At 46.8% G+C, this 26,276-nt stretch overlaps 3 protein-coding genes and 1 long non-coding RNA gene across 4 annotated transcripts in view; all 4 read right to left on the bottom strand.

Moving 5' to 3' along the window:
- The window catches only part of LOC134208862 (uncharacterized), a 98,291-nt gene extending 90,285 nt beyond the window's left edge, over nucleotides 1-8,006 (bottom strand). The window contains exon 1 of the mRNA XM_062684806.1: nucleotides 7,876-8,006. Coding sequence (XP_062540790.1) covers nucleotides 7,876-8,006 — 131 coding nt within the window. The remainder of the gene's footprint in view (nucleotides 1-7,875) is intronic.
- A 3,450-nt stretch (nucleotides 8,007-11,456) lies between these two features.
- LOC134214107 (uncharacterized) lies at nucleotides 11,457-12,153 on the bottom strand. Its single transcript, XR_009979658.1, has 3 exons — nucleotides 11,997-12,153; nucleotides 11,736-11,891; nucleotides 11,457-11,671 (listed from the first exon to the last, which is right to left on the bottom strand). It is a non-coding gene; the product is annotated as an uncharacterized LOC134214107 (long non-coding RNA).
- A 2,184-nt stretch (nucleotides 12,154-14,337) lies between these two features.
- On the bottom strand, nucleotides 14,338-16,426 carry LOC134208861 (uncharacterized). The gene is made up of 3 exons (XM_062684805.1): nucleotides 15,905-16,426; nucleotides 14,692-15,824; nucleotides 14,338-14,590 (listed from the first exon to the last, which is right to left on the bottom strand). The coding sequence occupies exons 1-2, from the start codon at nucleotides 16,424-16,426 to the stop codon at nucleotides 15,087-15,089; spliced, it is 1,260 nt and encodes a 419-aa protein (XP_062540789.1). The 3' UTR covers nucleotides 14,338-14,590; nucleotides 14,692-15,086.
- Nucleotides 16,427-16,467: 41 nt separating this feature from the next.
- LOC134208860 (uncharacterized) lies at nucleotides 16,468-18,717 on the bottom strand. The gene has a single exon (XM_062684804.1). It carries the CDS (start codon nucleotides 18,715-18,717, stop codon nucleotides 16,468-16,470), a length of 2,250 nt encoding a protein of 749 aa, XP_062540788.1.
- Nucleotides 18,718-26,276: the final 7,559 nt, after the last annotated feature.

The raw sequence follows: 26,276 nt of genomic DNA, 5'->3' as shown, positions 1-26,276 counted from the left end.
CACACACACACACACACACACACACACACACACACACACACACACACACACACACACACACACACACACACACACACACACACACACACACACACACACACACCCACACACACACCCACACCCACACCCACACACACACCCACACACACACACACACACACACAAGGGGCAGCAGGGACTTTGTCCAAGGGCTTGACGACCCCTCCCCATGGCCACTGCGAGTTAGGGGGCCTATCTAGAACGTGGTGGGGTTTGACAGTGGGCTCTGTTGAACCTCTATAAAAAGCTGCATGTGTTTGCAAGCAGGCCCTATCACAGCGACCGTGCGCCGCTCAAAGCACACAAGCCCAACAGGTGTGCCAACCGGCACATCAGGATTCATGCCAGTAAGATCCTGATTATGGTATACTGGTCACGGCAAACGACATTGGACGATTCTCGGTTTTTGGATAGGATTAGGCGTATATGGGCTGACAGTCGAGTTATTCTGTTTCCTGAGCCAAAAAGAGCGACATCCCTATCAAATGGCAAGCAGGCTAATGGTTTGTCTGCCTCCGTCCCGGTAAACAACCTGGCAGGCCTCCGGTAACGCTCAACACTTGTCACCTATACCGGTGGGTAGTAGGTTCAGATGCACCATTCCTGATTTACGCCGATCCGGCTCTGAACACGGTGTTATAAGGCACCGGAGTCAACCCTTGCATGGACCTCACTGTTACAAAGGCACCCATGGGATCACAAGAGGCGACTATCTACAACAGTTAGAGATAACGGCCCGGAGGGGGGACCCTTTTTACATGGAAACAAATTCTACAATCAACGAAGGAGCAGGCGGTGCGAATGTTTTCGCAAAGAGTGGGAGGCTGCAGCGATCTCCAGTGATGGCGCAGGCAGCAGTAGCAAGTACCAGCAGTATGGCCAAGGCTGCTGAGAACCAAGCAGACCAACAGGAGCTAGGATCCGGAAATAGGGTGTCCACCCCAAAATCGGAAAGTAGTGCTATTCAGGAGGATCTACAATTTGGGAGGTCCAACCTGATGGAGGTGCAGTAGCGAGTCAACGAGCTCTATGACTTCGTGAAGGACAAGCACAATGTTCACACGAAGATCAAGCTTCTAGTGACGAGCATCAAGTCCGCCGTTAAATCTGCTGAGCACGAACAGAACGCGCTCAAAAGAAGAGCGGAAGCAGCTGAAAAAGCACTGAAAGATGCAGCGAAGTATACAACAGTCGAGGCACTGCAAACACCAATGAGCTCCCGAAATACTCGCACGGAGAAGCGAAGCAGGGACTCTCCAGGAGAGCAGGAAATCCCGAAGAAGCAGCGGAACGTGCAAGATAGTGCTAGCGTACTGAAGGAAGGCGTCAAGAACGGTGATTGGCAAACCGTGGAAAGTCAGCGAGAGAAGAGAAAGAAGCAGAAGGAGTACGTGGAAAAGAAGAAGGAGCAGAAGAAGAAAGAAAAACATCGCTCTTCTCGTGAGCGGGTCAAGGGGGACGCCTTGATAGTCGAAGTGAGCGACAAGACGACATACGCAGCGATATTACGGAAGGTGAGAGAAGACCCGGTGCTCAAGGACTTGGGTGAAAAAGTGGTTAGGACTAGGCGTACTCAGAAGGGGGAATTGCTGTTCGAGCTGAAGAAGGATCCCACGGTCAAGAGCTCGGCCTTCCGGGAGCTCATTGCCAATTCCTTAGGTAGTGTAGGAAACGTAAGAGCTTTAACGCAGGAGGCTTTACGTAAGAGCTTTAACGCAGCTTTAACGTAAGAGCTTTAACGTAAGAGCTTTAACGAATGCAGAGACCTGGACAAGATCACCACGATAGACGAACTGAGGGATGCACTGATCTCACAATGCTTGCTGGGCGAAGTTCAGATGACCATTCGGTTGAGGAAAGCGTACGGTGGTACACAAATAGCAGCGATACGACTACCGGTAGATGCCGCCAACAAAATGGTGGAGGTGGCCAAGGTGAAGGTCGGATGGTCTATGTGTCCGTTGAGACTCACCCTCGAATCACCAAACAGATGGAGCGATGCTTCAAATGTATGGCATTTGGACACCAGGCGCGAAACTGCAGAGGCCCAGACAGATCCGGTCTTTGTAGGAAATGTGGTGGAGAAGGACACGTTGCTAGGGACTGCACGAAGCAACCAAGATGCCTGCTCTGCAAACCGGAGGATGGAAACGACCACATGACGGGTGGCTTTCAATGCCCTGCCTACAAGAAGGCGATGGCGGGCCGAGATTAATGGAGATCATCCAGTTGAATCTCAACCATTGCGACACCGCACAGCAGCTGTTGTGGCAGTCGACAACAGAAGCAATGTGCGACGTGGCAATTATTGCTGAGCCGTACCGGATTCCTTCTGACAACGGCAACTGGGTGGCGGATGCTACGGGGATTGCGGCTATACAAGTGATGGGCAGTTTTCCTATCCAAGAGGTGGTAGACAGTTCAAGCGAGGGTTTCGTAATCGCCAAAATTAACGGGATATTTGTGTGTAGCTGTTACGCACCCCCAAGGTGGACTTTGGAGCAGTATAACCGGATGCTGGACTCACTCACGGAGAAGCTGATCGGCCGAAATCCAGTGATCATCGGAGGCGATTTCAATGCTCCAGCGACGCCAGCCGAAATGTGTCCGGACAAGCTGAAAATCATCGTGGACGGTCTTTTCCCGCAGCATGGTTCTACGACGTGGCCGCGTACGCCGTACGAAGATGAAGACCGAGTAACCGCTGCAGGTATGCAAGTCACCAATGACGAGCTATTATCAGTGGCGAAAGGTTTGAAGTTGAAAAAAGCTCCGGGTCCGAATGGAATTCCAAATGTGGCTCTAAAATCCGCGATTTTGGCGTTCCCGGATCTGTTCAGGATGATGCTGCAGAAGTGTTTAGTAGACGGTAATTTTCCGGACACGTGGAAGATCCAGAAACTGGTGCTGCTGCCGAAACCAGGAAAACCGCCGGGGAATCCAGCATCGTATAGGCCCATATGTCTGCTGAATACACTGGGGAAGCTTCTGGAAAGGGTTATCCTTAATAGGCTTACACAGTTCACGGAGAGTGAGACTGGCTTATCGGAAAAACAGTTTGGATTCCGCAAGGGCAGATCGACTGTGGATGCAATCAGGTCAGTCATTGAAGATGCAGAGAGGGCATCCAAGAAGAAGAGGAGCGGCAATCGGTTCTGCGCGGTAGTGACGATTGACGTCAAAACACGTTCAATAGTGCCAGCTGGGAGGCCATCGCCGCAGCGCTGCATGTAATGCGAATCCCCGACTTCCTGTGTAAGATCCTTAGGAGCTACTTCCTAAACCGGATTCTGGTTTACGACACGAACTCCGGGCAGAAGTCGATCAGGGTTACGGCGGGCGTTCCACAAGGGTCCATACTAGGCCCGACGTTATGGAATGTGATGTACAACGGGGTGCTGATGCTGAAGTTGCCCAAAGGTGTAAAGATTTACGGATTCGCGGATGATGTCGTCCTAACGATAACCGGTGAGTCACTGGAGGAGGTGGAAATGCTGGTGGCGGAAGCGACCGACGCTGTAGAAACCTGGATGAATGGAGTCAAGCTGCAGCTGGCTCATCACAAAACGGAAGTGATGCTGGTCAGCAACTGCAAAGTAATCCAGCGGATGCAGATTACCATCGGAGGGCACGACATCCCGTCGGTGCGGACTCTGAGACATCTAGGTGTGATGATTGATGACCGGTTGAACTTTAACACCCACGTGGACTATTCCTGTGAAAAGGCGGCTCAAATGATCAGTGCGTTAGTAAGGATCATGCCGAACGTCGGCGGTCTGAAAGGCAGCAGTAGGCGTCTTCTTGCGTTAGTATCATCCTCGATACTAAGGTACGGAGTTCCAGCCTGGGGAGCTGCGCTCAAGACGAAACGTAACCGGAGGAAGCTGAATAGCGTGTTTCGTCTAATGGCCATTCGAGTCGCGAGTGCGTACCGAACTATTTCGTCGGAGGCAGTTTGCGTTATCGCAGGGATGATTCCAGTCTGCATAACCCTAGCAGAGGACATCGAGTGCTACCAACGGAGGGATACCAGAAATGTGAGGAAGGCGGTGAGACTGGACTCTATGGTGAAGTGGCAGCAGGAGTGGGACAATGCGGATAATGGAAGGTGGACCCATCGGCTCATCCCCAATGTGTCGACGTGGGTGAACAGGGAGCATGGTGAGGTGAACTTTTACCTCACACAGTTCCTGTCCGGACACGGTTGTTTCCGCCAATATTTGCACCGGTGTGGCCATGCGTCATCGCCATTCTGCCCGGCGTGTATCGACGTAGAGGAGACTGCAGAGCACGTGATATTCGACTGCCCGAGGTTTGCGGAGGCACGTAGGAGAATGCTTGCCATAAGGGCGGACAACATCGCAGAGCGAATGTGTCGCGATGAAGGTACGTGGCATGCGGTAACCAGAGTCGTGACACAAATAATGTCAGAGCTGCAGCGTCGATGGAGAAGGGACCAGCAAGTAAGCGTCGGTTTGGAGCAAAATCCAGCACAGTGAGCAGTGTTGGGTCTCGAGTCGTCGGGGCGCCAGCGAACCGGAAGTCTTCTGCCAACCGGAATCGTCGGACCGACCTCGGCACTCGAACCGTCAACCTGCTGAAGAAAGAAGAAAGAAGAAGGAAGTGCTTCGGGTATGTAGGGCACCGCCAGTGCGGACGTTATCCACCACCGGAACTGTCGGACCACCTCTGCAACCCGAAGACGAAGTCGGCGCAATGCGCGAAAGCGTCCCCTGCGATAGCCGCCGGTAGTCGGGGCACCATCAGTGCGGAAGTTTCCTTCACCGGAACTGGTGGACCACCCTCGACGCCGGGGGAAGTCAGGAGGATTCGAGTGAGGAAGTTTGCGGCACAACCGCCGAGAGATCGAGACGTAGCAGTGGATCTCAGCAAGCCAGTCGGCGAACTAGCCTAAGCTAGGGGCCGGAATTTTAGAAGAAGTGCATGAGCACAGCCCCCCCCCCCCCGAAGTAGTCGCAGCATCCAGTGGTCCCGGGGGGATCGAGGCAAGGAGGATAAGGGACCCGGTTTATCCGGGAGGCACATTTTTAGCAGGTCGGAAAGAGCCCATCCCTGTTCGCCTTCGAGCATAGTGTGGATGCTCGAGGTGTCTGTCGCGCAGATTTTTGATGGCCTTCAACCCTTGTTAAAAAACACACACACACACACACACACACACACACACACACACACACACACACACACACACACGCACACGCACACACACACACACACACACACGCATGGGGCAGCAGGGACTTTGTCCAAGGGCTTGACGACCCCTCCCCATGGCCACTGCGAGTTAGACCGGGACCATCGTCCCTAACCCCTAATCCCAAGGCGTCAAGCGACCCGTGCCGAGAGGATGCATGGCCAGGGGGGTGAAATAATAAGCTAGGCCTTTAACGGAGCCTGTGGGGTACCTGGGCACCCTCCACAGTAATTGTCCCTTACCGCGTCAGTCAGTCCCATTGGTTGTGCCTCGGTTCCAGGCACTTGAAGCTAGCTTCGGGTTGCTCGTATATGCCCACAGGGCACACCGAACATCCCACCTTGACGCTCTCCAACTTGACTACCTTGGAGGCGTCCGCTGCAGATAGCCGACCCAATGCTACCTGCGTCCCTGCCGGACCTTTCCGTGGCCGAACGGCTGCGGTGGACGTCTCCACTTCACACTGTCGCCGCAGTGCCGTGCCGAGCTCTTCGACTTCGGTGATCTCGTCCAGGTCTTTAATCCTTAGATTCACCTCCGTCGTGAGTGCCCTCACCTTGACCGTCTCGCCTAGGACTTCCTCCGCCAACTTATTGTAGGCGGTGCCCTTTTGCGAGACGCCCCGCTCCGGACGAGGCTAAGTACTCGGACGTCTTGAAGGCGATGAGAAGTGACTTCAAGCTCGGTTCACTCGGCGCCGACGTACGTCGAATAAGACGTACCCGGATGGGCGAGATGATCCTCTTCTGCTCGAGGATCATCTCGCCCATCCGGGTACGTCTTATTCGACGTACGTCGGCGCCGAGTGAACCGAGCTTGAAGTCACTTCTCATCGCCTTCAAGACGTCCGAGTACTTAGCCTCGTCCGTCGTGATGACTAGGGCATCGCCCCTACCCTAGACTTCTTGCTACCCTCATTCGCCTGGGCCTTCGTTTCGGATCTTGACGTCTTCGGTTTCCTCTTGTTCTTGACCAGGGTCCAGGAGGCGTCATCCCCCTCTTTTTACCTGGTCTGATGCGGCTGAGAGCTCTCAGCCTGCCGTAACCCCATACCACCGTCTTTCCTGGGTTGACGGACCTTTCCAAGTCCTTCCTCCCCCGGTTTTGAGGTACCTGGCCGGGGTTCAGCTTCCCAGTCCCACTACCCTTGTTTGTGGTAGTAACCCTCCGCGTTTTGAAGCGGCCCCCAGGGAGCTCATCCCCTGGAGACTGTCTTCCCCGTTTTTGTGTTGGAGCAGACACCCCCGACGTGCCCACGAATACTTGAGCCTCAGTCTGGGTAGACTTTGGCACCACCGTCTTCGCTGGCACGCCCTCGGTCGATTCGACCTTGCCCAAATCCGCGAATTCTTGGGCCTCAGTCCGGGTAGACCTCAACTCCACGGATTTCACGGGTTTACATTTGGCCATCCCGACCGCCCTCTCCAGCTTGGCGACCAACATCGACTTTCGAAGTTTCAGCAAGCTCCTCTTGAGGTCCTTACTGATATTATGCTTCGATGCCGCAAAGTCGATGATGGCGTCCAGCTGTTCCGTCGCCACCTCGACGGCCGAAAGCCCATCGCGTTTGCGGTTCATCGCCCTTACAAGCCGAGGGCTGTCCATAACCTCTACCGGCGTAGCCGAGATGAAGGTTAAGTGACCCATACTGGCGCTGCGCACTGAACTGCCGACTATTGCCTCTGGCCTTCTAGACGGAGACCTGAACAACCCACCTCTTGTGAAGGGGTTGTCGCCTACACTACTACCACAAATTGAAGAATTGACTTGGTTTTCCATTTTGGTCCCACGAGTTGCTCGGGAAAAGAGGTCCAGAGCCCAGCATGACGCGGTAAGGGACAATTACTGTGGAGGGTGCCCAGGTACCCCATAGGCTCCGTTAGAGGCCTAGCTCATTATTACACCCCCCTGGCCATGCATCCTCTCGGCACGGGTCGCTTAACGCCTTGGGATTAGGGGTTAGGGACGATGGTCCCTTTGGTCTAGCTGATGTCAGAAGGACAACAGTGCCCAGGCTGCACTACCAGCTAAGTACAAAACCCTTAGCTGGCGGTCGATTGTCATCGGAAGACCCGTGGAAGCGTGAGATTGGAACTTGTGAGGACCAGAGCTGATTTTTTAGGCCCTTATCTTTGCTCGCAACAAAAGGCATTCGACGCAGAAACTTATCCCATTGTTTCGTATTGAAAATTGGCGGAATCGGACTATGGGATTCGGAGTTATGGCCAAAATACTTTTATTCATACCAATAGTGCGTAGAAATTACTCACTCGATAAAAGCGAGAAAGGCACCATCACCGCTAGGTGGATTAATCTGGGTTTTTTAATTTCATTTTGCAAATCTCGCCAAATAACTTTCAACGTAAGATCACGAGTTGTTTGCTATTGCCTTCGCCTCACATTTTTAGGACTGATCGGTAGCTGAAGATCGTCGTCAATAATAATGGCGTTGAATTCAATTTCACATTTAGGAATTGCAATGCCTCTGGTTTCGACAACTAAATTTGTCAAAGACACGAGAGCATTATCAATATCACTTTTGGTATCGAGAGGAGTATTGTGCAATTCAACATCGCACATATGAATCACCCATCATGTTTACATTGCTTGCACTCGCGACTCACCTCGTGATGAAGACGGAATTGACTGACTGCGAATGTGTCTCTTGCATGCGCTGGCTGCTACGATCTGTCATGTGACTGAAGAACAGTATATTAGACTTGTTCTTGTTTATCAGCCAGCCAACGCCACACATCTCCCCTCTTCCCTAAAAAATAACGGCTGGCATCTATGCTTTTAATGGGCCCTCCTTAGCCGTGCGGTAAGATGCGCGACTACAAAGCAAGTCCATGCTGAGGGTGGCTGGGTTCGATTCCCGGTGCCGGTCTAGACAATTTTCGGATTGGAAATTGTCTCGACTTCCCTGGGCATAAAAGTATCATCGTGTTAGCCTCATGATATACGAATGCAGAAATGGTAACTTGGCTTGGAATCCTCGCAGTTAATAACTGTGGAAGTGCTTAACGAACACTAAGCTGCGAGGCGGCAATGTCCCAGTGGGGGATATAATGCCAATGAAGAAGAAGAAGAAGAAGATCTATGCTTTCAGAAAAAATAACTTTACCGACATTTTATTAATGATGGGGTTACTCTCTCACAATGATAAAAAGGCATCTTGAACCAAACAATCACTTTTGACGCATTATTGTACAACGAGCCTCTAATTTAGTAATCAAAAAACACTATGAATAAACCATCATGTACTTCGTTTTACTGGTATTGATCGTGAATCCAATCCTCCTTCTTAAAAGGCACAAAAGCCTTTTCCACGGCACGTCGATCCATTCCGATAATATCGATATCGTCCGCAAATCACAAGAGCATATGCGATTTTGTGATAATGTTACCGCTTCTTTGCACACCAGCTCTCCTAATCGCTCCCTCGAGCGCAATATTGAACAGTAGATTCGAGAGTGCATCACCCTGCTTTAATCCATCTAAGGTAACAAATGACGTCGATAATTCATCCGCAACCATTTCACTTGATTTGGATCCGTCCAACGCCATAATTCATTCCGTTTCACTGAATCGTACGCCGTCAATAAACAGATGATGTGTCTGCAAGTTGTACTCCCGGAATTTATCAAGGATTTGTCTCAGGGTAAATATTTGATCCGTCGTTGATCGGCCCTCACGAAAACCTGCTTGGTATTCGCCATCGAAGGACTCTTCAAGCGGTCTCAATCTGTTGAACAGAATACAGGACATAATTTTGTACGCCGAATTAAGGAGGGTTATTCCTCGGTAATTGGCGCACTCCAGTCTGTGCCCTTTCTTAAAGAGAGGGCAAATTAGGCCGTCCAACCAGCTAGCAGGCATTTCCTCGTCTTCCCATATTTTCGACATAAAATGGTGCAGAACTTCATGAAGATGCTCACTGCCATGTTTGAGAAGTTCAGCCGGGAGCTGGTCCTTCCTCGCAGCCTTATTGTTTTTCAGCTCTTTAATAGCTTTTTTAACCTCATCTAGTGTAGGTGACTCCACAGCTTGCATCACTTTCACTATTCAACAAAGTCTGGAAGTGTTGCGTCCACCTCGCATTCACATCGGTTTTATCTGTCAGCAAATTCCCTTGTTGGTCGTTGTAGATGACGGGAGATGGCGCTGTGTTTCTCCGCACGCCATTGTCAGACTCATAGAACCTCCGCATACCGTTCTGCTCCATTTTTTCCTGCGCCTCGCTAATCACTTGGTCTTCATATTCTTTCTTCTTCCTACGGTGGGTTCGTTTTTCGGCTGCTCTTGCTTCCTTGTACCGATCTCTATTCGATCGGGTACCCGACACCAACATCCGGCTTCTGGCAATGTTCTTCTCGTCTGTCAATCTCTGACACTCCATATCGAACCAACCCGTCCTGGGTCGCCTCTGTGCAGTGCCTACCACTTCTCGTGCTGTTGTGCTCACCGCTCCATGGATCGACTCCCATAGATCGTTGGTGTTGTCGCTAACGTTGATTGCACTTATCCGTTCGTCGAGCTTCTGGCGGTACTCAGCCGATACTCCTTCCGCCGACAATCGCTGGATATTGTAACGCATCGTTCGCTGTGATCTTTCGTTCGATACAGTTGACAACCGTGATCGAATTTTACTGACAACGAGGTAGTGATCAGAGTCAATGTTCGGACCTCTGAATGTCCGCACATCGATAACACCCGAGAAATGGCGCCCATCCACCAGAACATGGTCTATCTGGTTGCAAGTTTCACCATTTGGGTGTCTCCAGGTGAGCTTTCGGATGTTCTTTCGTGCAAAGTAGGTGCTACTGATGGCCATCCCTCTGGCAGCAGCAAAATTTACTAGCCGTAGGCCGTTGCCATCGGTGCGTAAACGTTGATTAGGCTGTAATTGGAGAATTTGCCCCGTAACACACAGATTCGTTCGCTAATGGATTTCCACCGCATCACTCGCTTCATCTGCTTGCCCATCACTACGAAACCAACTCCATGCTCTACTTTTTCGCCGCCGCTGTGATAGATGTTATACTTGAATGCAGTGTTGGTCGTAGGATCTTCGGCTCGGAATTCTCGTTCTCCGGATCTGGGCCATCGGACTTCTTGAATATCGGCCACGGCGGTCAGAAAACCCCTCCCAGATCAATTTTCTGGCTACGCTACTGATCCAAATAAGTGAGAAACTTCAATTTTATCATCACTGCGTAGACTTTTCAAGACGAATTTGAACAATCGCTCAGTTTTGTCGTCGTAAGTGAAACATTTTTACCGCTTCTCAGCTAAATACTGTAGTAGGACGTTTGCGATTATCAAAGGATCCTGGCAAAATGCGCCAATTACCCTTCCTGGCAATCTGAAATGAAACCTTGATCCTCTGAAGGTTACTCAAGATTTCATTCCGAAGGCCAGAAAACTCGGCAATAGATACCAAAATTGGCGGAATCCGTTGTTTCTTCGCATGAATCGAATCACCTGGGGTAGAAGTAAATTCGATTCGCTCAATCTCGTCATGAATCAAATCGAATGGATTGCTCAGTTCGATAGGAGAAGAATTATTTACAATGTTAGCGTCAGAGGGAAAAATCTCCAGCTTCCTTCTATTTTTGCCACACGTTTGCAGGACGGTCTTGAAACCTCTTAGAAGGAAGTGGAGAATTCAGAGATTCACCTTTCCTCTTGTTTTATTAATGCTGATTGCTGAGCGTGGAGACGTGACCTTCCAAGAGATTTTCTTTTGTTTCAGAATGGGTCCAACGTAAAACGAAGGCACGGGTCCTTGCAAAGATCGTAACGGGATCAGTAGGTACAAATAACGCTGAGAAGCACTTTTGAAATTAAAATAGCTTTGTATAATTAAAAACTTGCTTCATCAAAGAGAGAAAAGAACCGCACGGGTTTTGTAACTTACACACTTAATATTTTTTGCCGAGGCCGGTAACATAAATTGCCGAGAATCCAACAGCTGATATCTCGGTAAAAATCTCGGTGAAAGTTCAAATTACCGATTGGTCGTAAAGTGGTTGACATCAACTAGCTGTCAAAATTTGCCGTGCCGTTCGGTAATGTGTTGCCGAACTGATCGGTAAAGTGCTTTGCCGAAACTCAGTGAATAATTATTTCCAGATAATATTTTTAGATTAATCAAAACAAAAATTAAAAGCATCAATCAATATGAATGTGGAGTATATTTTAGTCGTTTTTGTTGTTGTTATACATATTATACAAGTAAAACTTTAGAAATTATAACAAGCAGTACGAATCCGTACTCGGATTTGCCTATAGAAATAAATACCAAAATGAACAGGATGTCCATTCGATCTGGCAGCCATTTAACATTGTTCCACGATTCCACAAGGGAAAAGACCGTTTGTGCAGCACACTTTACAACCGTTTCCAACGTTCATAACTCTGCCATATCCAAAATGAAAGAATTATTTTTCAACTTTCCAACAACATGCAATTAAATACTAACCATTCAAGGAAATCGAAGAATTTCTGCTGTAAACGTTAGGGACGGGAACAAAGGGTGCTACCCAAATGGCCTTTATCTATAGATTCCTGGTGTTTCCAACGATGTCTAATATGCGTATTTTGGCTTCTTCGCGCATGGAAAGTGTGTGAAATACAGCTGGAACAGAAAATAAAAAATAGATGCATTCATAAGTCTTTACTTTTAATGTTGATGTAAACGTAAAATGTTATAAATTTACAACAGAATAGATTAAATGCTTACCAGATAATTGAAAGATGATTTTTAAATGTTTCCATTGCTTTTTGCTTCTTCACGTGTTTTAACAGCAATGGAGCACGTTAGAGGTTATTCGTCTGACAGAAGGGTTTTGCCGAGACTCGGTTTAACTCCGAACTACCGATCACTTTGGCGAACTTGATTGCCGAGTCTCAGTAACTTGTGTAAATGTCTAATTTATTCACGAGATATCAGTAAAAATAAACTTTGACGAACGTGTTCGTCAATTTATATTACCGAGAAATAAAATGTCGATTAAGTGTGTAATTTAGCCTGTTGGCCGTGAAAATGCAATGGCTCGTATTGCCTGACTGACTGACGCATTTTAAACCAAGTTCCCCTACATTTATTTAAGCAAACATTTACATAAGGGTGCCTCTTCATACAGGACTTCAGAATGTTGACAATTATTGCGCTTTTTGCACTTTATAGAGTTCTGCGAGATTTTTTTTTCTCACAGTTATCTTTTTCTCACACTCAATACACCCAAAAAAGTTTGATTTTCCGTGTATAATATTTGTGTGTGAGTGCTCAATCTGAAAACAAACAGACGTCAAATCATGGCGGGAATCCAATGTAAATAAATACTAAGGTATGGAAATCCATATATTGTGTGCGTGCCTTTTGTGTATGGCGAAAAATCTCGCTTAACTTTTCAAAAGGTCCTAAGTAACATTTTTTTCATGATTTAATTTGAGTATTGCAATCGACAGATTAACATGAAATATGTTGATTGCATTATTCAGATTAAATCATGAAAAAAATGTTACTTAGGACCTTTTGAAAAGTTAAGCGAGAAATCTTTCACTACTACATTCGAACGAGCTCCCATAAGAAGCCGTGCAAATATGTACGTCACCATTTGCTGTTTACATTTTTCATCATCCACTAATACACTTGCATTTGGTCTTCTTCCTCACCTTCTATTTATTCTCATTGGCGGGAATCGATTTAGTGCACACGCTTACATGTGACTCACGAGTAATGGGTTATTTTGGTAATTGGGTAAATTTCAGTAACAAAAATCGATCAACCCGAAATGAGAGTGAGTGTGAGAAATAGAAGCGGGCAAATCACAATCTACACATAACTCTTCAAATTGGTGAAATCGGCAATACATTGATTCAGCAAGTTTGTGCACGTCATCCTTCCTTCTACCTTATAGAGTTCCTAAAAGAGATCGATGGAACTGTTCCAAAGCAGCTAGCCCGGTTTGCTGGACTAAAACAAAACTTTTGTGTGATTCAATATGTCAAATTTACTAATTTCCTAGATCAAGCTAGCTGTTTTAAATACACTTGCCTGAATATCTCAGGCGTTACTTATTTTCTTCTGCCATGATTAACTACCACAGCAAGCAGTCTTCTATAGATGTTTACATTGTTGGTGTGCACGATACGAGTCGGTAGATAACAAAAGGGGGCTCCCCGCAGATATACAGAACTGAAGTGTGTGTTCTCAGTTCTGTAGCGACAGTTCTGTGGAACCGATGAGTCAACTTTGTTGAAACATTATCGTCAACTAGCAGATCGGTTCCAACGTTGCTCGTGATTGTTATTTTTTACATTTGCAGAGCTTTTCAGTCGTCAAATTTTCACAGCACCACGCTTTAAATCGATTCATGAAAGATCGTTTTGAATTTCTTCACAGTTCTTCATTTTTTTTTTGTATTTTCATGAAAAATTCTGTGTATTGCCTTTCTCGACTTCTTCTTCTTCTTCTTTTTATTGGCATAACGTTCCCACACTGGGACAGAGCCGCCTCGCAGCTTAGTGTTCATTAAGCACTTCCACAGTTATTAACTGCGAGGTTTCTAAGCCAGGTTATCATTTTTGCATTCGTATATCATGAGGCTAGCACGATGATACTTTTATGCCCAGGGAAGTCGAGACAATTTCCAATCCGAATATTGCCTAGACCGGCATCGGGAATCGAACCCAGCCACCCTCAGCATGGACTTGCTTTGTAGCCGCGCGTCTTTACCGCACGGCTAAGGAGGGCCTTTCTCGTACACTATAATACATTATAATGTCGAATTCGTTTTTAAACCTGGGTCAGTGCCAACCCGAACCCTGTATGTGTGTGTGTAGCATCGTGTTTGTTTTGATTCGAAACATATATATTAAGGTGGCTCAAAAAACACCTTTTCAAATTTTTTGATGGTGTTGCAATTGCAACGAAAACAGAGACTGTTTTCCGGTTTCTTGAACGACGTTTATTGTGACGAACGCTAAAAAATCCCTATCAAGTAAAAGGGCATAGGGAGATGTAATTATGTTTAGCATACTAATTAGTTTTCGTTTCTGTGTTTCGGTATCATTTTAGCGTGTGAAGTAAAGTATTGTCTTATAAACAGTAACATTTGTAGCAAATTTAGGTCGACTTACGTTTAGTGTCTCGTTTCAGTGTGTTCTTCGTTTAATCTCATTGATCGGTGGCGGTGGAAACGCTAGAAAGTTCAATTATTGGTTATGTTGCCATTCACAATAATGCATATGCATATTAATTTTACCTGTTTTTAACGTGTTTGTCTTATGTTTAACTGTTTTGCATGCCCCTTTTATGATTTCCGATAACAGCTGTATTATTTTAGTTTAGGATTAAGATATAATTAGGATAGGTGCATGATTTAACATTTGCATGATTCAACATTACATGATTAACTATTGCATGGACTAACCTTCGCATAGAAACGTACTAATATTTAGCTAAACCACTTTAATTCACGTTTTTGTTTTACTATGATTTACTAATCTACTAACACTACTAACGATTCAAATAGCAGCTAATTTAATTTTAGTTAGAAATTGGAACAATCAATCAGATTTTATGTTTATATTCGCCAACCACTTTTGCTATATCACGATTTCTTCTCCCTCAATCGTTGACGTTTCCCCACCTTCCTTACCTACTGTCATTCTGACAGTGATGTTGACGCGCAGCGGCGCGTTATTGTAGGAGCGCAGCAGCGCTTCGGCGTAAATAAATGTAGTGTGATGTAAGGTGTGGTTCTAATGGTGATTGGATGTGGTGCGGCGCAACGAATGTTGCGACACTCCCCCCCAGTACTCGGAGTTACTGGTCCGATGTACTCACGATTGCTCCAACGTCCAACACTGCTAACTTCGCGGCTGGTCTCTCAAGGAGTCCGGTTGCTGTCTTCACCAGAGCTCGACGAACCTGTCCATCCTTCGATCGGATGGCACGAACCACACGGCCTTTCGGCCAGCAGTTCCTCGGCATTGTCTCGTCTACGATGATGACGATGTTCCCTTCTGCTACGGGCTTGACACTGGTAAACCATTTCGTCCTTCGGGTGAGTGTTGGTAGGTACTCTGATACCCAGCGTCGCCAGAATCGGTTGGCATAAACCTGAGACGTTTTCCAGGTGTGCTTGAGGGCGTAGCTACTGTCATCAAACGCGATCGGGGGCTTTGAACCGTCTGATGACCCGAGCAGAAAGTGGTTCGGTGTGAGTGACTGAGTATGCTCGTCGTCCAAGGGCAGTTCGGTTAACGGGCGTGAGTTGACGATCAGCTCTATTTCAGTCAACATGTTCCGGAGTATCTCGTCTGTGGGTGTGCGTGTGAGTTGGGTGTGCTTGAGAGCCTTCTTCACGGTCTGGACAAGTCGTTCCCAGGCTCCGCCGAAGTGTGGAGAAGCAGGTGGGTTGAACGACCACTTGGTATCGGTGGTGATGAAGTGCTTCATCAACTTGTCCTGATTAACTTGCTGCAGCGCTTCCTTCAGCTCCCGGCTGGCTCCGATGAAGTTAGTGCCTCGATCGCTGACTATCTCCAGAGGGCGCCTCTTCTGGCAATGAAGTTTCGAAGAGCTAGGATGCATGAGTCCGTCGTGAGGCTGTGGGCGACCTCAATATGTACGGCTCGTACTGTGAGGCAGGTTATCAAGACTCCCCAACGTTTCTCGGCCCTCCGGCCAACGACCACGTTCATCGGGCCAAAGTAGTCGATTCCGATGTAGGAGAATGGGCGGCAGAAAGCTTTCAGTCGTGCAGGTGGGAGAGCAGACATTTCCGGTACAGCTGGCTTCGCCTGGCGGTTCTTGCAGAGCTGACATCGGTTTCGTACACGATTGTACGTAGAGCGGAGTTGAGGCACGTAAAATCTGCGCCGGATGTCGTTGAGAGCAGTCTGGTGGTTTATGTGGCAGTACCGCTGATGAACACTGGCTATTATCATGTCCGTTACCGCGTGACGCTTGGGCAGCAGTATTGGGTGCTTTGTACTCTCGTCCACAACTTCGCAGGCGTCTATACGGCCCCTCATACGTAGTACTCCATAACCGTCCAGGTACGGACTAAGCTTGTACAGCGAGCTATTCTTCGGCAGCGGCTTACACCTCGGCTTCTTCAGTAGACCGATTTCAGAAGCGAATTCAGCATCCTGCACCATCTTGAAGATCAACGATTCGGATTCCTTCAACTCCTCCTGCGTTAGCGGACCGGTGACGATTGGTTTCTCGCTTGCCTCCTTCGCAGATTCGCCGGATACCTTCGCACGTATGCCACGCGACGCAGCAGATCCTTCCACGATGAAAAGTCTTCCCACCGAAAGACTGCAGACTGCGCAAAGTGATGGAGTACCCGCGGCCGCATCTCTTCGGCGGTTTCTTCGAACTCCGACGGTTGCGCTGGCCACTGTTCGCTCGACTTCCACAAGAATTCTGGTGCTCGGAACCAACGGGTTGAAGGTGACAGATCCGGTGATTTTTGCCACTTGGTAGCGTCATCGGCGACGTTCAGTTTGGTCGATATCCAGTTCCACTCTTTCGTCTCCGTCAGTTCCATCAGTTCACCGACACGCACTCCTACGAACTGACTGTATTTTCGGTGGTCTGAATTAAGCCAGCAGAGAACGTCTCGAGCATCCGACCAGAAGAACCTTTGCGCAGGCTTCAGCTTGTGGGTCTCCATGATGTCGTTCGCCAAACGAGCTCCGGTTATCGCTGCCTGAAGTTCTAGCTTAGGGATCGACACGAACCGCAATGGAGCTACTCGTGCCTTCGCGCCGACAAGTGCGCATTCCACTACGCCATTCTCTTCAAATCGCAGATACGCAACCGCCGCATATCCGTTTTCCGACGCATCCACGAACACATGAAGCTGGATCACATTCTGTTGTCCGATGCTGGTCTTCATCCGGTAACACCTTGGCACGCTAACAATTTCCACCTGTGGCAGAACTTGCAGCCACTTCCTCCATTTCTTGAGCTGTTCGTCCTTGATCTGGTCGTCCCAATCGACGCGACTTCGCCAAATCTCCTGCAGCAGCATTTTCAGGAACATAAGAAAGTTCGCCAGCAGTCCCAGTGGATCGTAGATCATCATCAGCGTACTCAAGATCTGTCGTTTAGTCGGCACGATGTGACCCTGTAGTAGATCCGCACTAATCCGTGGCGATACCTTGTAGGTGAACGTATCGGAGGCGGTACACCACCACATGCCGAGAACTTTCTCAGTTCCCATCTCGCTTGAAAGGTTCAAGCGTTTTTCGCCGGGCTTCGCTTCCAATTCTTGTAGCACGCGTTTCGAGTTAGACAGCCAGTTGCGTATTTCGAATCCCGCCTCAGCGTGAACGAAACGAACGTCTTTCGCCAGCTTCGCAGCATCTTCTTCCGTCTCCTCGCTTGACAGCATGTCGTCGACGTAGTGCTCGTTGATTATTGCTTCAGCAGCTCTCGGATACCGTTCCTGACATCTTCGCGCGTTGTGATTTTTCACATATTGCGCGCAGCTTGGCGAACACGTAGCCCCGAACGTCATCACCTTCATCGCGTAGACATCTGGACTTCGTTGCTCGCCGTCACGCCACAGGAATCGCTGGCACTGCTGGTCGTCCTTGTTCACCATCACTTGGTGGAACATTTCCCGAATGTCGCCGGTGACGGCAATCCGGAACTCTCGGAAACGTCGTAGCACCGATGGAAGGGATGTGAGTTGATCTGGACCGGTGAGCAGGAAAGAGTTCAGTGACGTACCCGCCACTTTGGCTGCCGCGTCCCATACGATCCGTAGTTTTCCCGGCTTGTTAGGATTCACCACGGGGAAGATGGGAAGATACCATACGCGGGGGAAATGCTCTGATAGTTGACTCTCTGTTAGCTTCTCGATGTACCCGTTGCGCACGTACTCCCGGATCTTATTCTTCAGCGCTTCAGCTAGTTGAGGTTCACGCTGCATCCGCTTCTCCAAGCATAGCAGCCGCCGCATGGCCATTGACTTGCTGTCCGGAAGTCGCACATCATCGTAACGCCACAGCAGACCCGTTTCATATCGCTTGTCCTTCAGGTGAGTTAGGGATACCATCAGCCGATTAGCTCGCTCGTCGTCTTTCGATAACAACGATTTGATAGGGCTCATTATTCCTTGGCTGTCCAGCGAAAAATAGGCCTTCACGGCATTGTGAAGGTCGGTATCGTTCCGCTCACAGCACTGGCACAGATGGAAGCTATGGTGTCCCGTGAAGTCCGCCGCTGATTGTGTTGATGTTGAGCAAGGCCCGAACACTATCCAGCCTAGTCGAGTTCTAGTGGCGATCGGTTCGTTGATTCCTCCTTCTCTGCTATCCAGCGCATGACCCAGACGAATATTGTCCATTCCAATGAGCATACGTGGCCGAACGTTGCGGTAAGAATCAGCTGGTACATCTTGCAGGTGGTGATACCGTTGCGCTAATTCCTCCATCGCGAGAGTTTGTCATGGGATCCAATGGCTATTCGACTCGTGCGCTCCGGAAATAGCCAGCGCCAGCCTTACAGAATTCGTTTCTTGACGCTGGTGGTCCGCGGTCCATTCTAAGCACAAGGGGTACGATTCACCTTCGAGATCCAATTCTTTCAGCAAACTGTTCTCCATCATCGTTGCTGATGAGCCGTTGTCCAAAAAGGCGAAGGTGCGTACGGACTTCCCTCTTCCGTGAAGGAGCACCGGGACGTATTGGAAAAGAAGTTTGCTGCTTTTGCTCACATGAGTGTTGCACGTCTCAGTATGCGATACCACAGTGGTGTGAGGAGCCGACGGTTGAGCATTCTCCTGTCGCTGGTATCTGGTGTCATCGTGTAAAAGCTCGTGATGCATGTACGTGCAACCATTCCTTCCGCAGGCTTGCTTCACTGAACAGGCTCCAAAATGTTTTGCCAGACACTTTCGGCACAGCTTGTTCTGCTTCAGCGCGGTCCAGCGTGCACTAACAGTCATTCCACGGAATGCCTTGCACGATCCCACGCCACTGCAGCCTCCTTGGCAAATGGTGCATTGCTTACTGATTGGCTTCGGCGAAATATTCGGCGTACTCGTTGAGGTTGATGTCTGGTTTGAGCTGGATTCGTGATGAAAGTATACTTCCTCCTTTCGACCCCGCTTTTCCGGCTTGCCTATGTTCGCACTGATATACGATGGAACCGTTACTACGCATGCTGCCTCCACGAGCGTACCCAGCCAGGTACTTAAATCCGCCAGCGTAACCGCTTGCGATGTTTGCCGATGCTTCGCCCAGTCGAGTTTGATATTTGGCGGCAATCTTTCCACCAGCTCCTGAAGAAGCGCTACATTGCACAGATGCTCATTCAGGCCGCAGGCAACGATCGTCGCACACATGTTCTGGACTGCTACTCCGAAATCGATTAGAGTTCCAAGTTTCTCCGTCTTCGGTGCAGGCATTTCCCGAATCTTGCATATCAGCGAGTGGACGATCACTTCCGGGCGACCAAACAGGGTACGTAGCGTGCTGATCACTCCTCCAAGTCCGGCTGGATACAGCAGCCTACTCCTTACCACCTCGAGAGCCTTCCCTTTCAGACTCCGCTGAAGCCGAAGTAGATTCTCCTCGTCGCTGAAACCGCACATTCTGGTGGTGCTTTCATAGGTGGCAATAAACAGCGGCCACTCTTCTGGATTGCCGGTGAATATGGGAAGCTCCTTCGCCACTGCTTGCCGTGCAGCAAGTTGACTCCTGCTAAGTTCGTGTGAACCATTCAGCGACGAAGAACCAGAATGATGATTCGGGTCAAATGGCTTCGCGTTGGCGTTCAAGCCGCTGGAATTGGCTTCCGCTGGGTTACTGTTACCAATCTCCATCGCCCTTAACCGTCCTTCAAGGCGCTTCGTCTCCAGTTCCTGTTTCGTCGCCATCTCTTGAAGCTGCATTTCGATCCGTTCGATCACCTTGCTCACGTCTGTCGCTGAACGACTTTCGCTCCCTAACGTGGTAGAATTTGCACTAGGAGGAGCCACAGTTAATGGAGCAGTCAGCTCGGTTCGGATTTCTGCCTCTCTCTTTCCAGCCGGCGCTGAAACTGGTGCTGCAAATCGTTCACTGCGTTCTTCAACTCCTGGTCTTTCTGCGCAAGCAGTTTCTCGTACGATTGCTGCTGCACTTCGAAGCTACGCTGCATATGCTCGAGCCGCTTCTGGAACTCTGCGAGTTGATTGCTCTGCTGCTCCTGGTTGTCGATCGATGTCTTGGCCGCTCCACTCTGTACAGGAACCGTCAGATGGGACAGAATGCCCTGAGTTGCCCGCCTTGCTTTACACGATGAGCAGCTCCAGTCAACTTCTTCGATCCCTTCATCGACGCCCACGCACTTATAGTGGAACCATCCGCCACAGTCATCACAGCACACCATCCGGCTATCGTCCGGATCTTTGCATACACCACAACTCACATTCACCCTTGGCACATCTCCTCGACGATTAGACATAATGACAGCCTCCCGATCGCGATTAAACGGATTTTTTAGAATGTTGCAACTGCAACGAAAACAGAGACTGTTTTCCGGTTTCTTGAACGACGTTTATTGTGACGAACGCTAAAAAATCCCTATCAAGTAAAAGGGCATAGGGAGATTTTTGTAATTATGTTTAGCATACTAATTAGTTTTTCGTTTCTGTGTTTCGGTATCATTTTAGCGTGTGAAGTAAAGTATTGTCTTATAAACAGTAACATTTGTAGCAAATTTAGGTCGATTTACGTTTAGTGTCTCGTTTCAGTGTGTTCTTCGTTTAATCTCATTGATCGGTGGCGGTGGAAACGCTAGAAAGTTCAATTATTGGTTATGTTGCCATTCACAATAATGCATATGCATATTAATTTTACCTATTTTAACGTGTTTGTCTTATGTTTAACTGTTTTGCATGCCCTTTTATGATTTGCGATAACAGCTGTATTATTTTAGTTTAGGATTAAGATATAATTAGGATAGGTGCATGATTTAACATTTGCATGATTCAACATTACATGATTAACTATTGCATGGACTAACCTTCGCATAGAAACGTACTAATATTTAGCTAAACCACTTTAATTCACGTTTTTGTTTTACTATGATTTACTAATCTACTAACACTACTAACGATTCAAATAGCAGCTAATTTAATTTTAGTTAGAAATTGGAACAATCAATCAGATTTTATGTTTATATTCGCCAACCACTTTTGCTATATCACGATTTCTTCTCCCTCAATCGTTGACGTTTCCCCACCTTCCTTACCTACTGTCATTCTGACAGTGATGTTGACGCGCAGCGGCGCGTTATTGTAGGAGCGCAGCAGCGCTTCGGCGTAAATAAATGTAGTGTGATGTAAGGTGTGGTTCTAATGGTGATTGGATGTGGTGCGGCGCAACGAATGTTGCGACAGATGGGCCGCCCTCTTATTCGGTTCTATTTGATGGCCTGATGCTCTGGACAAAATTTCAGCCAAATCGGTCAACGTTTGGGCAGTGCTAAACTCGTTGGAAGTTTATATGAAAAAATGTATGCAGAAACATCCCAAAACAGTGATTTGCAGTTGGACGGCACAATTTGGCGTTCAAGCCGCTGGAATTGGCTTCCGCTGGGTTACTGTTACCAATCTCCATCGCCCTTAACCGTCCTTCAAGGCGCTTCGTCTCCAGTTCCTGTTTCGTCGCCATCTCTTGAAGCTGCATTTCGATCCGTTCGATCACCTTGCTCACGTCTGTCGCTGAACGACTTTCGCTCCCTAACGTGGTAGAATTTGCACTAGGAGGAGCCACAGTTAATGGAGCAGTCAGCTCGGTTCGGATTTCTGCCTCTCTCTTTTCCAGCCGGCGCTGAAACTGGTGCTGCAAATCGTTCACTGCGTTCTTCAACTCCTGGTCTTTCTGCGCAAGCAGTTTCTCGTACGATTGCTGCTGCACTTCGAAGCTACGCTGCATATGCTCGAGCCGCTTCTGGAACTCTGCGAGTTGATTGCTCTGCTGCTCCTGGTTGTCGATCGATGTCTTGGCCGCTCCACTCTGTACAGGAACCGTCAGATGGGACAGAGTGCCCTGAGTTGCCCGCCTTGCTTCACACGATGAGCAGCTCCAGTCAACTTCTTCGATCCCTTCATCGACGCCCACGCACTTATAGTGGGACCATCCGCCACAGTCATCACAGCACACCATCCGGCTATCGTCCGGATCTTTGCATACACCACAACTCACATTCACCCTTGGCACATCTCCTCGACGATTAGACATAATGACAGCCTCCCGATCGCGATTAAACGGATTTTTAGAATGTTGTAATTGCAACGAAAACAGAGACTGTTTTCCGGTTTCTTGAACGACGTTTATTGTGACGAACGCTAAAAATCCCTATCAAGTAAAAGGGCATAGGGAGATTTTTGTAATTATGTTTAGCATACTAATTAGGTTTTCGTTTCTGTGTTTCGGTATCATTTTAGCGTGTGAAGTAAAGTATTGTCTTATAAACAGTAACATTTGTAGCAAATTTAGGTCGATTTACGTTTAGTGTCTCGTTTCAGTGTGTTCTTCGTTTAATCTCATTGATCGGTGGCGGTGGAAACGCTAGAAAGTTCAATTATTGGTTATGTTGCCATTCACAATAATGCATATGCATATTAATTTTACCTATTTTTAACGTGTTTGTCTTATGTTTAACTGTTTTGCATGCCCCTTTTATGATTTCCGATAACAGCTGTATTATTTTAGTTTAGGATTAAGATATAATTAGGATAGGTGCATGATTTAACATTTGCATGATTCAACATTACATGATTAACTATTGCATGGACTAACCTTCGCATAGAAACGTACTAATATTTAGCTAAACCACTTTAATTCACGTTTTTGTTTTACTATGATTTACTAATCTACTAACACTACTAACGATTCAAATAGCAGCTAATTTAATTTTAGTTAGAAATTGGAACAATCAATCAGATTTTATGTTTATATTCGCCAACCACTTTTGCTATATCACGATTTCTTCTCCTCAATCGTTGACGTTTCCCCACCTTCTTACCTACTGTCATTCTGACAGTGATGTTGACGCGCAGCGGCGCGTTATTGTAGGAGCGCAGCAGCGCTTCGGCGTAAATAAATGTAGTGTGATGTAAGGTGTAGTTCTAATGGTGATTGGATGTGGTGCGGCGCAACGAATGTTGCGACAGATGGGCCGCCCTCTTATTCGGTTCTATTTGATGGCCTGATGCTCTGGACAAAATTTCAGCCAAATCGGTCAACGTTTGGGCAGTGCTAAACTCGTTGGAAGTTTATATGAAAAAATGTATGCAGAAACATCCCAAAACAGTGATTTGCAGTTGGACGGCACAATTTACGACCAAGAACCATGATACTCATTCAGTTCTTGTAAAATAAAATACAGAATGTTATGCTGAAAACCGCGAGAAGATTAGAGTTTATTACGCAAAGATATTAGCATTTTACTGGAGTGTTGTAAGGGTGAATTTATTTCTTTTCAAAGGTAAAAGAAACGAAATTTGCTCAAACCCCACTGCAGAGAAATGCTAATAACTTAGCCGGGCAAACTCGAATCTTCTCGCGGTTTTCTGCATAACATTCTGTATTAAATTCTCCAAGATCTGAATGAGTATCATAGTTCTTCATCGTAAGTTGTGTAGTCCAGCTGCAATTTACTGTTTTTGGATGTTTCTGCATACATTTTTCCATATAAACTTCCAACGAGTTTAGCACTGGCCAAACGTTGACCGATTTGGCTGAAATTTTGTCCAGAGCATCAGGCCATCAAATAGAACCGAATAAGAGGGCGGCCCATCACAAACATTGAACAAAGTTTTTTCCATACTAATTTGAGCCACTCTAATATATATATATATATATATATATATGATCCATGGACATGCCAGTACATCCAGTGCACTGGCAGTGCGTTGGCGTTGACTAATCAGATCATGATAAATAAATATGTTTATATGCGTGAACTGATTATTGCGGATAGTGGAAATAACTTTTGGGGTGGATATAAACAGGGAAACTGCTCCTGGAATTCATCTCATGGCTCCGATATTCATCCCACCAAAAACAAAGCAATGGAAAGGAATTTGGATTGTTTATTATTTTTGTGATTTTTTTCAGCAGTGAGCACGCATGTTGACAAAAAGAGACGACAAAATTTGTGCTGTATTTCTTTGTTTCCCGATGAGATGAATATATTTACATATGTTCAGTGAGATGGAGATCGGAAAAGTTCCCCTATTTAATTATGTTCAATAATCCCGTGCACATTTTTATATCAAGAATTCCGTATAGAATTCATGTAAAAGAGATTTTATTCTTTACAAAAATTCATCTGTTTCTACAAAAGTTTTTTTTTTTGGAGAACACTCAGAAGCATATTTTTTTACCTAGCTACCTCTCCTGATAAAGGTAGCCTCACACATCGGGAAAATTTTCCGCCGGATTTCGGGCCCCGTGCATTTTCAATTTTCAAGAATCTCCCGGAGGAATTGCTCAAGGTACTTCCGGGGGAATTTATGTACGAAACTTGCGGAGCAATTCCTGAAGGAAACTTCGAGTAAGTTCCTGTATTCCAGAAGGATTCCCTGAAGGAATTATTGTAGGAATTTCCAAATTAATTCCTGAAGCAACTTCAAGAGAAAATCCTGGAACAGTATTCAAAGATATTCCTACATAGAAGAATTTCCAAAGGAATCCATCTTGAAAGGATCCCTTGGAAAACATATGGTGGAATGCCTGAAAATTCAAGAAAGAATTACTGAAAGAATGTCTGAAGTAATTTCTGGCAGAATTCCCGAAGAAAATTCTAAAACGCACGAAAGAGTTTTTGGAAGAATTTCATAAGAAATAATTCTATTCGGTATTCCTCAATTATATTTTTCTGACAATTCCTAGCGGATTTTGTGAACGGGTTTCAAGGGGAATTCCCAAACTACATAATTCCATCCACCGACCTAATTTAGGACACAAAATGTGAGGAAAACCTGAATGAACTTATGAATACATAACTTCCCTAACAATTATTTTTAAAACTGAATCTAGACAACAGTACTGGATTAATTTCATTTAAAACTACAATTACAAATATCACAAAATTCCCAAAAAAAAAAAGATTTTCAATGCGCATTTTATTTTATTATCGATTCAGTAGAAAATCGAATTATAGCCGCTAACGAAGTTGGATTTTTCTCACAATCCATACGTTAAACCTAATTTCGGAAGTGGTGCGCTGTATAGCGCATCACCAAGTGAAAACAGCGCACTACTTCCGAAGTTAGGTTTAACGTATGGATTGTGAGAAAAATCCAACTTCATTAGCGGCTATAATTCGGTTTTCCACCGAATTGATAATAATAAACAGACAGTTTCGTTTCTCCCTTCTGCTTGTTTATTCCGCCCAGTCCCACCCACCCACGTGGTTTTGACAGTTGAAGTGCATTTTTATTGGTGAACCCGGTGCGAAACCGTGAAACAACACAGTGCGAACCCGACAGCTTTTAGGTTGGAACTAATGCGAACCTAGTTCCAACCTGAGCGAATAAAAAAACACTTTGACAGCACTCATGTTGGAACTGGTTCCAATCTAGGTTGGAACTTTTTTAAAACGAATTCGACATAAGTTGAAAAGCAGGCCAAGTTCCATTTGGAATATAGTGCTATGGAAGATGAAGCTTGCGATCCACTTACGGGATTGACTGATTCACCGAAATGGATTGCTAAACTGCTAGCAAGTTTTCAATAGTAAATATTATCATACATAAATGTTGTAACACACTGGAGTCAGTTTTTACGCGGAGGATATGGGCCGCGTAAATTCAAATAACGTAAAACCGCGTAAATCCCAAATTTGTCTAAAAAAACCGCGGAAATCCCGAAATTCGAGTAAAAAAAAATCGCGTAAAAAACGATTTGTGTGGAGAAAAAACCGCGTAAAAACGACCTCAATGTACAGCAGGTATGAAGCGTTGACTCTTCCTTGATTGAATGATCCAAAAAAAAT

Source organism: Armigeres subalbatus, chromosome 2 (assembly GCF_024139115.2).
Source record: "Armigeres subalbatus isolate Guangzhou_Male chromosome 2, GZ_Asu_2, whole genome shotgun sequence".
Classification (NCBI taxonomy): Eukaryota; Metazoa; Arthropoda; class Insecta; order Diptera; family Culicidae; genus Armigeres; species Armigeres subalbatus.
This window is presented reverse-complemented; position numbering and strand designations above follow the sequence as displayed.

Excerpts from the sequence above, each read along its gene's own strand:
- LOC134208861 (XM_062684805.1), bottom strand. The coding sequence starts at position 16,426 with ATGGTGCAGGATGCTGAATTCGCTTCTGAAATCGGTCTACTGAAGAAG. Across the intron at positions 15,825-15,904 it reads TCTTGATAACCTGCCTCACA|AAGAGGCGCCCTCTGGAGAT; the intron begins GTACGAGCCGTA and ends CTTCATTGCCAG.
- LOC134208860 (XM_062684804.1), bottom strand. The coding sequence starts at position 18,717 with ATGGAGGAATTAGCGCAACGGTATCACCACCTGCAAGATGTACCAGCT.